At 37.5% G+C, this 14,193-nt stretch overlaps 3 protein-coding genes across 5 annotated transcripts; 1 reads left to right on the top strand and 2 right to left on the bottom strand.

Moving 5' to 3' along the window:
- The first annotated feature begins 2,756 nt into the window (after nt 1-2,756).
- Nucleotides 2,757-5,242, top strand: LOC113739857 (phosphatidyl-N-methylethanolamine N-methyltransferase-like). Its single transcript, XM_027267239.2, has 2 exons — nt 2,757-3,185; nt 4,798-5,242. The coding sequence occupies exons 1-2, from the start codon at nt 2,941-2,943 to the stop codon at nt 5,045-5,047; spliced, it is 495 nt and encodes a 164-aa protein (XP_027123040.1). The 5' UTR covers nt 2,757-2,940; the 3' UTR covers nt 5,048-5,242.
- Nucleotides 5,243-6,424: 1,182 nt separating this feature from the next.
- LOC113739856 (uncharacterized) lies at nt 6,425-9,771 on the bottom strand. Of its 3 annotated transcripts, XM_027267238.2 has the most exons (5): nt 9,579-9,771; nt 8,629-8,956; nt 7,574-7,819; nt 7,039-7,090; nt 6,425-6,894 (listed from the first exon to the last, which is right to left on the bottom strand). In XM_027267238.2, the coding sequence occupies exons 2-4, from the start codon at nt 8,914-8,916 to the stop codon at nt 7,061-7,063; spliced, it is 564 nt and encodes a 187-aa protein (XP_027123039.1). In that variant the 5' UTR covers nt 8,917-8,956; nt 9,579-9,771; the 3' UTR covers nt 6,425-6,894; nt 7,039-7,060. The 3 variants fall into 3 exon arrangements, with proteins under 3 accessions (XP_027123039.1, XP_027123038.1, XP_071903327.1); XM_027267237.2 differs by lacking the exon at nt 7,039-7,090 and having other exon boundaries at nt 9,579-9,769; XM_072047226.1 differs by lacking the exon at nt 7,039-7,090 and having other exon boundaries at nt 7,607-7,819; nt 9,579-9,768.
- A 1,198-nt stretch (nt 9,772-10,969) lies between these two features.
- Nucleotides 10,970-14,026, bottom strand: LOC113741265 (photosynthetic NDH subunit of subcomplex B 1, chloroplastic-like). The gene is made up of 6 exons (XM_072047225.1): nt 13,371-14,026; nt 12,705-12,895; nt 12,276-12,533; nt 11,999-12,104; nt 11,468-11,553; nt 10,970-11,252 (listed from the first exon to the last, which is right to left on the bottom strand). Exons 1-6 carry the CDS (start codon nt 13,953-13,955, stop codon nt 11,081-11,083), a joined length of 1,398 nt encoding a protein of 465 aa, XP_071903326.1. The 5' UTR covers nt 13,956-14,026; the 3' UTR covers nt 10,970-11,080.
- Nucleotides 14,027-14,193: the final 167 nt, after the last annotated feature.

Raw genomic sequence — 14,193 nt, 5'->3', positions numbered from 1 at the left:
AAATTAAAAAATGCAGCTTAATTATTACAGCATTTCTGGATCTTTTACAATAATCCCTTTTAATGCACTTCTTAGTTTTCTCATTTCTCTGGAGCAGCGGATTGAGAGAAATCAGATACTCGTGTATAATTTTAAGAAACATTATTGAGAATGAGTATGCTTTTTCTTTACCCTCCCTCAGAAAAAATCACAAATTTCTATTTCCCTTTTCTGCTGCTGCCTGTGATATTTCATAATTAAGCCTTTTTATACAAAATTAAATTTATATATATATACAAATAAAATAAAATAAAAAAAGAAACCCCAAGAACTTGTTTTTATCATTGCATCACTTTGGTAGGGTCAATTATTGGGTTCGAGTTGAGTCTGTAGAATAATGGCCAAGAAAGGGTTTATTGGTGGACATGTGGATGGCTCTTGGGAGCATCCCCTGATGATCGCATTATCTTATTATTTAAAAAACATGAGAAACGCTTAAAATTCTTCCAATCATCAAGCGAAACGCGTACCTTAAAAAGAATGGTGAGGCGCACAAAGGGGACAGATGTTGGATGGCTGAGATTATATAGAGAATTCTTGCGCTGTCAGTTGCAAAGTAGTAAGAATTCCTCTGTCGAATAAAATTGTTTTGGTCCTCGAACGGCTTTATCTTCCTAAGCCAAAGCCAGGGGCGACGCAAGCACAACGAATTCTCCACTCACAACAAAGACTGAAGCCACCAATTTTAGGAAGTTTCCTGTGGATAACGTACTACTATTAACTGTTCATACGTACGATTCTCTTTGTTCTTTCCCTTTCCTGTTTGTGTAATCAACATACTAATACTGCATGCATATTTTTTGATGCAAGAATGCATGCAGGAAACAATCAATTTATGGTTCTCAAGTCAATCAATCTTTCTTGATACAAGCATTTGTAGGTTGGTGGATAAAACATTTGTAGGTTGCTTCATGGAAATACACCTTTCTATTTCATGACATGAAGAATGTATTGGCAATAACTTTTCCAGCATCATTTGTATGTCTATATTTACGAATGCTTTATGGGAGATATGGAAATTGATTGACCACAATAAATTGACAGAATATTTCAACTTGTAAATTCCCCACTCATAAATCATAAAGTTAAATCTTGAAAAAGTATGATAGGGAAGTATGAAGGGATACGTTTCGCAGCCAGATGAAAAGGGAGGAAGAGGATCTACAGCACAAATTTCTACCATCTAACAATCTACTCTCTACAGTATATTCTTTCTTTGTTCAACGTCATTTTCTACAGTACCTAGTGAGCTAGGAGCCCTTTTAAAGGTTCCCTCTGATTAATTTTGTTCTCTCATCATGAACTGCTGCAAATAATGCCGCCCAGAATTCTCTCGTGGAATCGTGGCAAACAAGGTTGACAAAGTGGAAGAAGATGATGAAACTTAAGCTTGATATGAATGATCTCTAAAGAGGCGATCGAGATTTTATTCGGCCATACACAGTTGAGTTTAAATTGTTCCATCCAACAAACTGGTTGGTTTATGTCATTTTCTGTATTATCATAGGTGTTTTCCATGATCATATTATGGCAAGCAGACGTGACACAGTAGCATTTTAGTTGATGTAAGAAACAATGCAGGAAGATGATATAGTTCTTGAAGATACTACTGAATGAAGCTGGAAAATGCGTTCACTTCCACTCACAAAAATATCACCACATTGTTGGTAATTAAGAAAAAGAAAAAGGAATCAATGAAGAGTTCAAACAGCAAAACAAAGTCCTTCTTCTCTGATAATAGTTGTATTGTAATAGAAATGCACATCCCAAAAAAAGCGAAAAGGGTCCGACATCCTACCAGTTTTCATATGCAAACATTTTCATTCCATGGTCATAAAATAAAATGAAACAATCCCTCACATTTGCATATTATTCTTTCTTTATCCTTTCTCCATTAAGAGATCAATATGGGTTCATTTAGATCATATTTTCATGAAAATTTTTATAATATTTTTCATGATGATATGATGTGTGTAAAAATAAAAGATGATTGAGAAGTATATAAGAAATATCTCAATTTTTTCCCAATAATGTCCAAAAATTGCTTATCCATACAAACTAATTATGACTAAGATCATGAGGCAAAAAAGTGGCCACAAATGAGATTAATGACTAAAGATCTTACTTCACTTTAATGGCTAGATTGGGAGTTTAGGGTAGAAAAGTAAAGAAAAGAAACCTTAAGTTATAAAAGAAAAGAAAATAAGAGATTTTGCTGTTGTTTGGGAATTTAAAGAAAAAGGTGGAAAGATTTTGAATATATATGTCATTAAAAATTTATTCAATAACCATTTAAGAACACAATTGGCATTTTGAAGAAAAAAAAATTATAGGCACTCTTCCACTTTTCATCCAAATCAGCCCAAAATGGGCATAAAACTTTTCTCTACTGTAGTGTTAAAACAGATCTAGTTAAATCAGTTCATTTCCTTTAACAGATCTAGCTTTCTTTTCTGACATCAAGAATCTCCTCAAAGATGGAAAATTGATTTCCCGTATCACTTTCTTTTCTTTTCTAGCCAAATTTCTCTCCTCTCAAACGCACTGTAAATGTTTTAGGAACCAAGAAATGTAGAAGACTAGAGAAGGATAGTTTTGCAAATATGAGGGACCATTTATGCAATTTATTCTCAAACGGAAATATGATTTAATGGGCCAGGAAAGCTTTTCTATTATAACTAAATCTGATTGAATGGGCCAACAAGTCAAATCGTTCGAGACACAACATCTAGCCCACCGGTAGGAAGCATCCAAAACTCCCAGCCCATGGCAACCCCAGGACAACAACGTCTCAAAATCAGTTTCTTCGCCCAGATTGATGAAACAGTCGAACGAATTGAGCTCAGAAATTAAGGAAGGAATCCTGGTGGATAGTAACAGTACTTCGATAAAGGAAAAATTATGGGTTTGCTGGCTTGCTTAGGGGTGATATCACCATTCCCATTTTACTATTGGCTGTGGACTCAGCCTCAGACATGGGTAAATCTATGCGGGAAAGGGAGTGACCCCTGCAAAGTTATGGCAATGGTGTCTCATTTTCTGAAGTTGGTTCAGTTTGCATCTCTGCTTTCCGTTTCAACGCTTTCTTGGCCGCCTCCTTTCTACTTCTGGCCCCTCTTCATATTCGGCCAGTTCCTAAATTTCAGGTTCTTCGGCTTTGTCCATTTGCCTCATATTATGTAGCTTTGTAAATGTGCAGTCATTTAAGTCTTTGATATTGGAAATGCTGTTGAAGTTTGAGATTTTGAGGAATTGATTGAGATCCCAGATGGAAACTTTTAATCTAATATGGATTTTCATATGCGTTTTTTGATCTAGAAATGCTGTGAATGTTTGAATGATGGAGAATCATTTGATGCCCAGATTGAAGATTTTTCTTTATCTTTTCTGAGAAATGTTCATTCTTTATTTTCTTTGAAAATAATTGTTCTTTCTACGTCAATAGGAGGAAGGTAGAAGAAGAGTTTTTGGATTTTGTAAAGGGGTTGGTGGTGTTTGGCCTATTGCTGCGATGATCTGTTTTAACACTTTGATGTTCGTTTGATGGCTTGAAGTCATATAGAAGTTTAGCGTGGCTTTAGTTTTTGGAGAAAATAGAAGTTAGTTATAGCCTTACCGTGCTTCAGGTGTCCCCAATTTTACCTGTATGCATGCTTAGAAATAGTATGAGTACAAATGTGTCTCTACATAAACTGTGATTTTGTGTCATTAATAGATAACCAAATTATCATGTCTCAAGTTTTACATTTGGAATCAGCCTTCTAGTAAAATTTGATGAACGAGTACATGCCAAGGTTTGGCGCTGAAAAGGCGAGGTATTAGAAGTTTAATTTTATTCCTGAGAAGAAAAGAGAAGAAAGATAAGTGCTGGCTTTTAACTAGAATTTGTTCCTTATGCCATCAAGCAAGATGTTTTCTTGCTTCTCTAGATGGAATAGTATAGCTACAAGCTGGAGGAATAGGTTCATAGATTAGTCCCCTTTTACATACTTCACCTACATGTTCTAGGAAAAACCCTTGAACTTTCAACAAATTAATCAAGTCACACTAGGGGAATGATCTTTCTATACTGCATATGTAGAATAGAGATTGTGATCAACTTAAGTTACGCTCTGTTCATCTGTCATTTGATTAAATACCTGAATTGCAGGATTTGATAGCTATAGGGATTTTGGTGCTGGATTTAGCCTAAGGAGGAATGCTATTTTGAATAGAGGAAGAGATGCTACTAAACAATGACTTCAACAACTTTTCCGGATATCTGAGATAGAGGCAGAAAATGTAAATGAACAGGAAAACACAGACGTAAAAGAGACAACTAAGGTAGAAGAGTAATACTGCAGTTTATCAGATGCTGTCACTTCTCTTGTGGTGTCATAAATTAGTATTCAGAGCAATGGACTTAAAAGAATATGGCCTCTTGGCTGTTGGAATCCAAAAACTTGTTCTCAGTGAGAATTGGGAAGTTGGAAAATCAAAGACCTATTTAAACAAAGTTGATTCTATATGTGGATTCAGAACACATTCTACAAGTTAAGCTTCAGAAATTTGTTCTATAGGATAACTTTCCTGTGTGTGAACTGTGAAGGACAGGAACTTGGAGGTTGATTAAGATCATCAATGGAGCCAAGTATTGTTAGTATTTGATCCAAAATGCATGGATGATATCTATTTCATTTGCTGTTAATTAATTTGGCGTTGTATGTTTGATTACTAATATTTTTGCCACAATCTGTTAAAACACACAATTGAATGCAGGGTATATCAACTGCTGGGAGAATCAGGAACTTACTATGGGGTTCGATTTGGAAAGACCATCCCATGGGTGACAGACTTTCCTTTTGGAGTTATCAAAGATCCACAGTATGTTGGTAGTGTTATGAGTCTTCTTGCTTGTCTGCCTTGGGTTCCATACCTATATATCCTTTTATGGGTCCTGGGTTATGCGTTCATGATACATCTGGAATCTAAGGAAGACCCAAGTACTCGTGTAGAGGCTATTTCTTAATCGCTAATCTGCTGATTGAAGAAATAAGTGCTGAAGAAATTTTGACCCGTATTGCACAATACTTGTATGGTCCCTAGGGACCCCTAACCATGAGTTTTGTTTTTCATTTACTTCTTGATAGGGCCGAATGCGAACATAGTAAGTTTCTGGTTGAACATTAGAATGCCTTTTTAAGTCATCATTTCCCTTTTTCTTTTTCTTTTTCTTTTTTTTTTTGTATTGGGGTGCCAATACTATTGCATTTTAGTGGTTCCAATTTGATGCATGTCGTAGACTGAATAATGAACTGCTACTAGTTTTTACAGCTTGAGTTTCTGACCAGCTAATAGATAAAAAAATTATCTATTCAAGCCTTTAAATCTTCTTCTTCTTCCTTCTGAAGGCTTGAACAAGGATGTGTTTAACAGTGATATGCTTGTTTTTCAGGCCATTTCCAAATTCTCTATCCAGGTTTTTGCAGTTCACAAGTTCATCAGCCTGCTGTACAATAATAATAAGAAAACAGAATATGAAAAAAGAAACCTTGCAGCATAAGAAATGCCGTACATAAATACTTCTCTTTCCTTATACCTGCTGTGAAAGTAATCAACCCTCGCAACGCAACGCCCTTCTCGTTGATCACACTAGTATTTTCTTAGCGTCACCTTCGTCATGTTTGGACTGCATCCAGGACCATGAGTGTGAACTCCCTTATAGAACTTTTGATTTTGATGCTTACAAGCTTGATCGTTCGGGGAAAAAACTGCATTTGGTGAAAGATTTGGGTGATCAGACTTTGTTTCTGGAAATTAATCAACAATCTGCCGTCTCTGCTAAGCAAGTCCCAGGAATTGAAGGAAATTCTATCCACTTCGGTGATCATTACATGTTAAATCACGCACATTTCCGTGGTAACAAGAATTGTGCTTTTGGAGGCCATGATTTCGGGATATTCAACATGGAAGAGGAGCTTTAGTGCTTGTTATCCGACTGAAACCATGAAGTTTAAGCACCCACCGGCTTGGATTGCTCCCACATCTCATCTAGCTAGAGATCAGACATAACAGAGATGAACTACTTCACTGCGTGCTATATATAGTGTTCGACTTGAAACCTAGCTAGACACTAATCATTTTGTCTGGTAGTTGAATTATAGTCAGTTCATAAGAAAGCTGCGAAACTAACCATAACAGCACCAACTCAGCCAACCCCCAACTTCGTGTCCATGTTTTCTCAGGATTCAGAGGCTTCCTGGCAAATGCTTTTATTTGCCACTGTACCATGGGAGATTGATCAATCCAAGACTAATGGAAACAGTTTTTATTACCCCAGAAAAACAAAAAAAATTTTACGCCACAATACAAGTGCAAAAAACTGCGTGTAGCACACATATCAGGGTAACTTGAAACTGTATCTAAAGATAAAAATTAAAAATATAAAATTAAAAAATCCACAGTAAGGCCTCTACATCTGAATGTCAACAGCAAGGTTTTGCTTGACACACAAAACAAAGCAAAAAAACATAAGATTCTCCTTTCCCTGATCCAGAACTAAAACGCAGGCAAAAGAAAGCAAAAAAACTCGAGATTCTCCTTTCACTAATAAGATCTTGAATAAGATCTGGAGGACGTATATCGCCTAAACATGCGCTTATACTTTGTTGGGCTGTCATACCATGTTGGGGTAGCAAGAATTGCACGCTCCAACCAGTATGGATCCTCATCTTTAGTAGCTGAAAGACTTCGGAAGTACCTCACCCAGTCATCTATCAAACGTCTCAGACGAATACTCTTTCGGCCAGTAAAGAGAAATCTGATGATGTCTTTTGCAAAGGTAGTGATCTCCTCACCTTCAATAATCAACATATACTGAAAAAGAGGCAATATTCACCAGATCATTGATCCATGATGAAGCACGAAACTTAAAGTAACTCTTTCACGAGTCTGAAGAGCATAATATTCACATATGCAACTGAATTTAATATTAAAAGAGTAAAAATTCTACGTTCATACCGAACATAAGCTGGGTCTTTTTTCAAATAGTGCCCCTATCAGAATTATCAAGCTGAAAATCAACAACTTACGTTGTACATTAGATTTTTCATGCTCAGCTAACGCAAAATATTATAATTATAAACAAGTAGCAACGGTCATCTTTTCTTTTACATTGTTTTTGGTTGCAAAAGATGTAAACAGACATATCAATTATTACTAGTATTTTTCAATATTTTACAAAAGAGGTAGGATTATTACAGCTTTCCTGCGACAAACACTTGGAAAATATTTAGGAGCTTGACTGGATGAGGTAAATTGAGTACCCACAGTACTATCAGAAATAACAATATCCTCCTTCACTATGTCTACCCTTTGTAATTCTTACTCCACCTAGCTCCAACATGTTCGTCTTTAAATTTGAGAGGTATCTTTTTGTGACTGGGCTTCTTGGGTGTCTGTGTTGGGGTGTGTGTGGGTGTGTGTATGTGCGCGCGCGTGCGCGTGTGTGTGTGTGAGAGAGAGAGAGAGAGAGAGTGTGTGTGTGTGTGTGTACCAGAAATACAAAGCCAATGGCTGCGAAGATCACTTGGAGTAATTCATCCAATATTCCTGAAAGACTTTCATCCTCTGATTCACCATTGCCCCCACTGCCACCACTACCACCACCAGGACCACTTCCGCCACTGCCTCCATCATCAATATATTCTTGCTTCTGCATCTGCTGACGTAGTACATCCTCAGCAGACTGTTCCTTCCCAAAATTTCTCATGGCTTTCTCTAAAGCTTTCCATGCAGAACCCTGCTTCCAATTGGTAGCTATTGGGTTTAAACATGCTTCAAATGTTTCTTCTTAAATGCTATTTTCAATCCAGAAGAAAGCAAAGCATATAAGAGCAGAAAATGTATGGGCAGGTCAGTTAACAATTCATCATAGACAAGTGGGCATGGGCACCGGCACAGAGAGAGAGAGAGAGCCAAAATGCTTACTGTTTGGAAAGCTTGAAAAATAAGTCAAGAAAACACAACCAGCTAGAGACACCATTACAAGAATCTGTCAACTCTTCACATGCAGGTTGTGGAAAGTCCACGTAAAAGCATTAGGCTCCATTTTGAGCATTCACTTGGTCATGCCAAATTAAACTTTGTTGTTAACCCATTAGCATACTGAACATGCAACAATTTAGTAAATCCAACAGTTTTGTTTGCGAATATTGCTCATAGTAGCAGGCATAAGAAGGAAAATGGAATTTAATACCCCATGTGAATTCAATGAACTAATTGTTTACAACCAAGTTGTGCAGTTTATTAGATTATGTAATAAAAACATTCTGCTCAAGTTTTCAATTTGGTTACAAATGAAGAAGGCACAAGTAGGGCAGATGCTCAGTAAACTTGTAGGAACAAGGAAGTTGTAAGCCACTCAGACTGCACAGCTATTGGGCCCAAGATAAGTAGATTAACGACAGGCAAAGTATTAGCCTAAGCACATAATAGCCACAAAGAGATTCCTAATTCCCTTTCTTTCTTTATCAAACAAGTTATTTCTCTAAGTCACAGAAACCTACTAAATTCACAAACCAATTATCAGAAGTTTAAGAAAACCTTTACCTCATCAGCATTCTCAGATTTCCCTTTGCCACCAAATAAGCAGACAGGTGTAGATATTTGAACGCCAGAAGCACCAATACTTAGCTTTTTGGCAATCTTAGGAAGCCTTGCACCAAGGTAACTTGAAGAGTTTGAGTTGAAAGTTGTCGAAGTCTTATGAGGTTGAACACTCTGTAATGCTGGTGTCGCACACTGCACTGAGGATGCAGAACGTAGATGACATACACTAGTGAAGTTGCAGCAGTGCTGGTGCACAGTGATCTGAAGGCAGCTCATTATAGACTGCATGAAGCTCAAAAAGCTTTGAGATTCTCCATATCCAATACAACTGCAAATTAAACAACCATGAGGAAAATAGTCATTAATCTATACAACATTATACAAGAGAGATTAGTCCCAAGATTGAAAATATGGGGAGTTCGGGCAAAGGGCAGACACAAGAATATTTGAGAACAAAAACAAGGCATAACTTTTTTTAATCCTTTCAACACCGTCAGCTTAAGGTTTTACACTAACAGATGTGGATGCCTGACACATATTTTCTTTTGCAATTTGGCATGCATTCCAAACCTGCTCGTGTAAAAGAAAAGATTAATCAAACATTTGATAGAACACCTTCCGAGTCTGCTCCATATGACCCACACAAAAGTGAAGTAAAATCTCTACCATATAAGGATGACATGCATCTCAATTGTGTCAAGGTCAAGATTTCCAGTATATTGTTCATAATGCCGACGAAATCAAGCAGTATATTTTCAAAATCCAGTGAAAATGCAACAAGATAACCTAGTAGTAGACAAAATTATAATTCAACATAATGATTTCCCGATTGCAGAGCTCAATAACAAGTATATCGACTTAAAGCTTGCAAAAAGAATTAATTATTTCGAAGCACCGGTGACATATATATACAGGCATATTCAAGAAAACGGAAAAAATTTAACCTTTACCTCAAGTGGAGTCCTATTGATGATTTCAGAGAGGCCGATTACGTTTTCTTGCGGTGGAGCTGTCGGAAGGGAGGTGCTGGGAGAAACGGTGGTGGAAGCTTAGACAAAAGTGACGACCACGATGGGTTCAGTGATAGCGAAGGGCTTTACTCTAGTCTCTAAGGCGCCTGTTTCTGAAAATGGATAATTTCATTTTCCTCCCCTGATGCATATATAATATCAATTGTATCCCTAATATCTTTTATTTATTATTATTATTTTTTTTTTTTTTGGCAAAGAGTATCCCTAAAGAGTTGTAAACGAACCGAATCGAACCGAGTATCTCATGTTTGAGCTCTGTTCGTTAAGCAGTTCGAACAACGTTCGTGTTCGTTCGTTAATTTTCGAACTCCAAACCTGTGTTCGTGTTCGGTTCGTTAAGTAAAATTCGTGTTCGAATTCGAGTTCGAGTTCGGCTCGTTTAACATAAACGAGCCGTTCGCGAACATGTTCGAAATGTTCGAATCCAATTTATTTTATGCCTTAAACATGCCATGCAAATTATTAATCATTCTCAAAAATAATTAAAGCACTAAGTGACTAAATTATATTATTCATTAACTATATAACTAACATTAACATAAAAACAACAAATAAAACAAAGAAATTTGCCCTCCAAATATAAAAGTCCAGCCATAAAATTAATCCTAAAATTTGTCAAATGATAATTATGTCTATGTTCGCGAACGTTCGTTAAAACTCGCGAACATGTTCGTGTTCGCGAACGTTTGTTTAGCATGTTCGCGAACGTTCGTTAAAACTCGCGAACATGCTCGTGTTCGCTCGATTATTAATCGAACAAAAAAATTCGTTCGAACTCGGTTCGTTTAAAATTTCGAACGAGCCTTTCACGAACACGAACGAGCCGAAACGAACCGAGCTACCGAACAGCTCGGTTCGTTTAACAGCACCCTAATATCTTGAATCATAATCAAATTGACCCTCAATTCCGTCATCCTCTTTCTTATGTTTGCCTCGTGCGAAGGCGTGGTTTTACTGTCACGCTTTCAAGGAGCTACTGACTGCATGATTGTTTTCTTACATTTTTTTTTTCTTTTTCTGTCTTTTTTGGGGTTCAGGCTTGGGTCATGACTCATGAACCCGTTGTAAGCTTTGGTGCAGCATACCTCAGTCTTTTGCTCGCTCGCTCGCTCCCATGGCCAATTAAAGTTATTCAAGTGGTTGAACATAGGATTTGCCTACACTTGCTGGTAATTCTGTGATCGTTGCAAGATTTAGCACCTCTATGATTTCTGCATTCATTTATTAGTTTGTATTCTTCCTTTGTTGGCATAGATAATATACAAGAAAGGACTCTTCAATGCTGCTTTGTTGCCATTTAGACACGGGAATTTTGGATGATGAGTTGAATTCACTAGATATACGTCGTCAGTGAACTTTGGATTTTAAAATCCAAGAGGACATAATACTCTGTATTTAACTGTAATCTGGAGGATAATCTGCTATACAGAAGCCAGGGCAAGGGGAACTGTGAAAATCTCAACTGCACTCTTGACTGCTTCAACATCAATATCTATTAGTCTTCCAGTTTTAGATGAAATAATCGAACATTTCTTGGCTTCTGCATTTGGAACAAACAGCCTGCCCTTATCTTCAGAAGAGAACAACCCAATGCTGCAAAACAAGACAAGAAAACAGATGACATGAGCCTGTATCGATTGTAAAGCTTGCTTGCCTAACATAGCACGAAGGTTTTTGCAATTCTAGATCTCGGAGATAGATTAAAATGCTTCGTTTATAGTTCAATAGATAATTCACATGTTTTCTCAAACTTCATTTGCTGAATTGTGTAATAATTGGGGTGCAGTTGAACAAAAGAAGCATTTTACCTGGGCTTTTCTCGCGCATTTGCAAGTTGAATTGCTGCTGTATTTGTTGCTATTACCCCAGCAGAGTCATTGATAAGAGCAGCCAGCTATAACAAGGGTAACAAAACCATGTTAGGGTAAAGATGCTTCATTTACATTGGCCCCTCCCTACAGTAGTTCCAAGTTGTAAGGTCACTTATATGGTCTGGAAGACTAGAACTAATGATCAGTTAAGCTGTCGAGCTTATTGCTGACCATCTAAAGTTGTAAGGTCACTTTTTGGTCTAGAACTACTGATGAGATAAAGCTGTCGAGCTTACTGATGAGTGATGACTATCACAACTCGAGTTTAGAAACTTCAAATTGTTGTCCAGAGAAGAACAATTTATGACTCACTCTTGAGATCATGGTGTTTTTTTGTGGATATGATATAGAGACGATTCCAATTTTGTAGTCCTAGAGCTCGTTCCAACTGTGTCCTTACTTTGTATTTCTACTATTACGCAACATGCACGGTATTTAAGAACATAATTTTAGGGGATAAAAGCAAACCTGCCCAGGAGTAGTAATGAACACCATACTTGCATCATATCCAACAACATCCTCTACATGCACCCTTTCCCTCTCATGTGGGATGACAAAAACAGGCCTGAGTCCACTGGTAAACAATTTTTAAGAAAAGATAAAGATTTGATCTCAGTATTTGAGAAGAAACCAAGTCAGTTTAGATCGACATAAAATATCATAACTTTGATCATGAGAAAGGAATTGCTTCTGTGAGTAAAAATCAATCAAGTATACCACAGATAGGAATGGCAAAGTATCATACTTAATCGCGTTGGTTATCTGAGACCATACTTCAATTGGAAGCAAACTGTCAGCGTCTCCCCTGGACTGCATATTAGCTTTTGAATCTGCTTTAATCCCATGGATGACTATATATTTCCCTTTCTGCACACCTGCCTTCTGATACTTAGCCTCAACAACCTCCTTAAGTTTCCTTGAGATCAATACTTTTAGGGGAGGCACAGGGTGCCTTGGTACCTTACGACCTGGTCTCCCCAACCAATCCACCATTTGATGGTACCTGCATGCACGAGATAAACACAAACAGCATCACAGCATATACATGTCTTTCTTTGAGAAACAAAACATGACATTGCCAATTCTAATGCACTGGCATTAGCTAGGGATATTTTTCAACAGAGAAAGCCGATGATTGTCTGCAAGTTTCTGCCTTTCCTTTTGTCCAACTTACATGTGATATCCACCCTCAGAGAGATTCGTACTGTCTGGTTTAAATGTTTCTGAAAGAAACAATCCTGCTCCTGCAGCATTTACATTTGGGTATATGTAACTAACCCTGTCTCGGGCTGTTGACATAAACAAGAATGCTGCATGCCCAATCCCTGCTAGTTTTGTTGACAGGATCATGTCATAGTATCTATTCTGCAAGCAAGAGAAGAGGAAACATGTATAGAAGCACCGTGTAAAACAGACAAGCCATGCGCTCATGTTCTACATGGAAATATTGATATGTAGCATAGTGATTCTTAATCAGTGCGAACTGCGAAGAAGAAGAATCTATTCACATTGAACTAGAAACATATTCAATCAGAGTTTTGGAAGCTGATGGCTAGGGCCAAATTCCTCATTTCAATGGCAGATATATGGGGTCGTGGGAGGTGAAACTACCTCCAGCGTGTTGTTAAAATTGTTCGTATATTGCCTTTTTAACTACGTTAGATTTTGTTCCCCCAAAACTCCCCAATTCACATCTCTGGGCAGTTTGCTTCAAACTTTCTTCATTCCCGCATGTGATGTTGTCTATACAATCTAATTAGCTATGGATCAAATCAGATTCCATTCAACTGATATAAAATTTGGTTGCTTGCCTTGACACAAATAAGAATTGTTCACCAACCTTAAGAACTCCTAATATATCAGTATACTCTGCAGGCTCAGGGAAGTCATCATCTGGATCATAAACATTAGCCCATCTGACGTTCTTGTTCAACTCGTAAGTCTGTTTCCCTCTGTCAGATGCCACAACGTCTATCTGAACACCAGGATATCTATCCTTCAACAACTGAATTGCTGGAAAGAACAACAAATTCTCATAAACTCCACCAGAAATAACACAACAACATCTTCTAACGTCGCCTCGAATTTTCAATCCCAATGAAGCAATTTCGACATTATATCCCATTGGGAATTTCAAGAACCCGTAGGGATTATCAGGATTATCAGGTGGCCTTGGATCTTCATCTTGCTTTCCCTCGGAAAACAGCGAGCCATACTCCATTTCGGGGTCGACACCGTCGTCAAAAGGGTCAAGCCAAGGATTTTTCTTGGCATTGGTCACAATCTTGCATGAATTTTTGGTGCATAAAATTAAGTCTGCTGAATTGTTTACAAAGGTGACATTGATTAAGCTTGTTGAGGGAATTGAAGGCGGATTGATGAGAAATTGTGAAATTGACTTTGGCAGTAGAGAAGTTGCAGCCATTTTAGTATATCCGCTTCCAGTGTTCTTGAATTAACAGCCTCAAGCCATCGCTGCTTGCTACTAGTGGTAGTATTTGCTAGCACTTTTATCATAGTGGCCGACTGGACGTTGGATTTGAATGTGTGAAGAAGATTGGATAAGTAGGCCCCACCCAAAGAAAGTTATCCCAAAAAAAAAAGGAAAAACGAAAAGGAAGAAAAGTTACAGATGCAACTTAATGATTTATTTAAATATTAAT

The sequence above is a fragment of the Coffea arabica genome, chromosome 4e (genome assembly GCF_036785885.1).
Source record: "Coffea arabica cultivar ET-39 chromosome 4e, Coffea Arabica ET-39 HiFi, whole genome shotgun sequence".
In the NCBI taxonomy this organism is placed as follows: domain Eukaryota; kingdom Viridiplantae; phylum Streptophyta; class Magnoliopsida; order Gentianales; family Rubiaceae; genus Coffea; species Coffea arabica.
The sequence above is the reverse complement of the archived record's forward strand: the minus strand, read 5'-3'. Positions and strand labels throughout refer to the sequence as shown.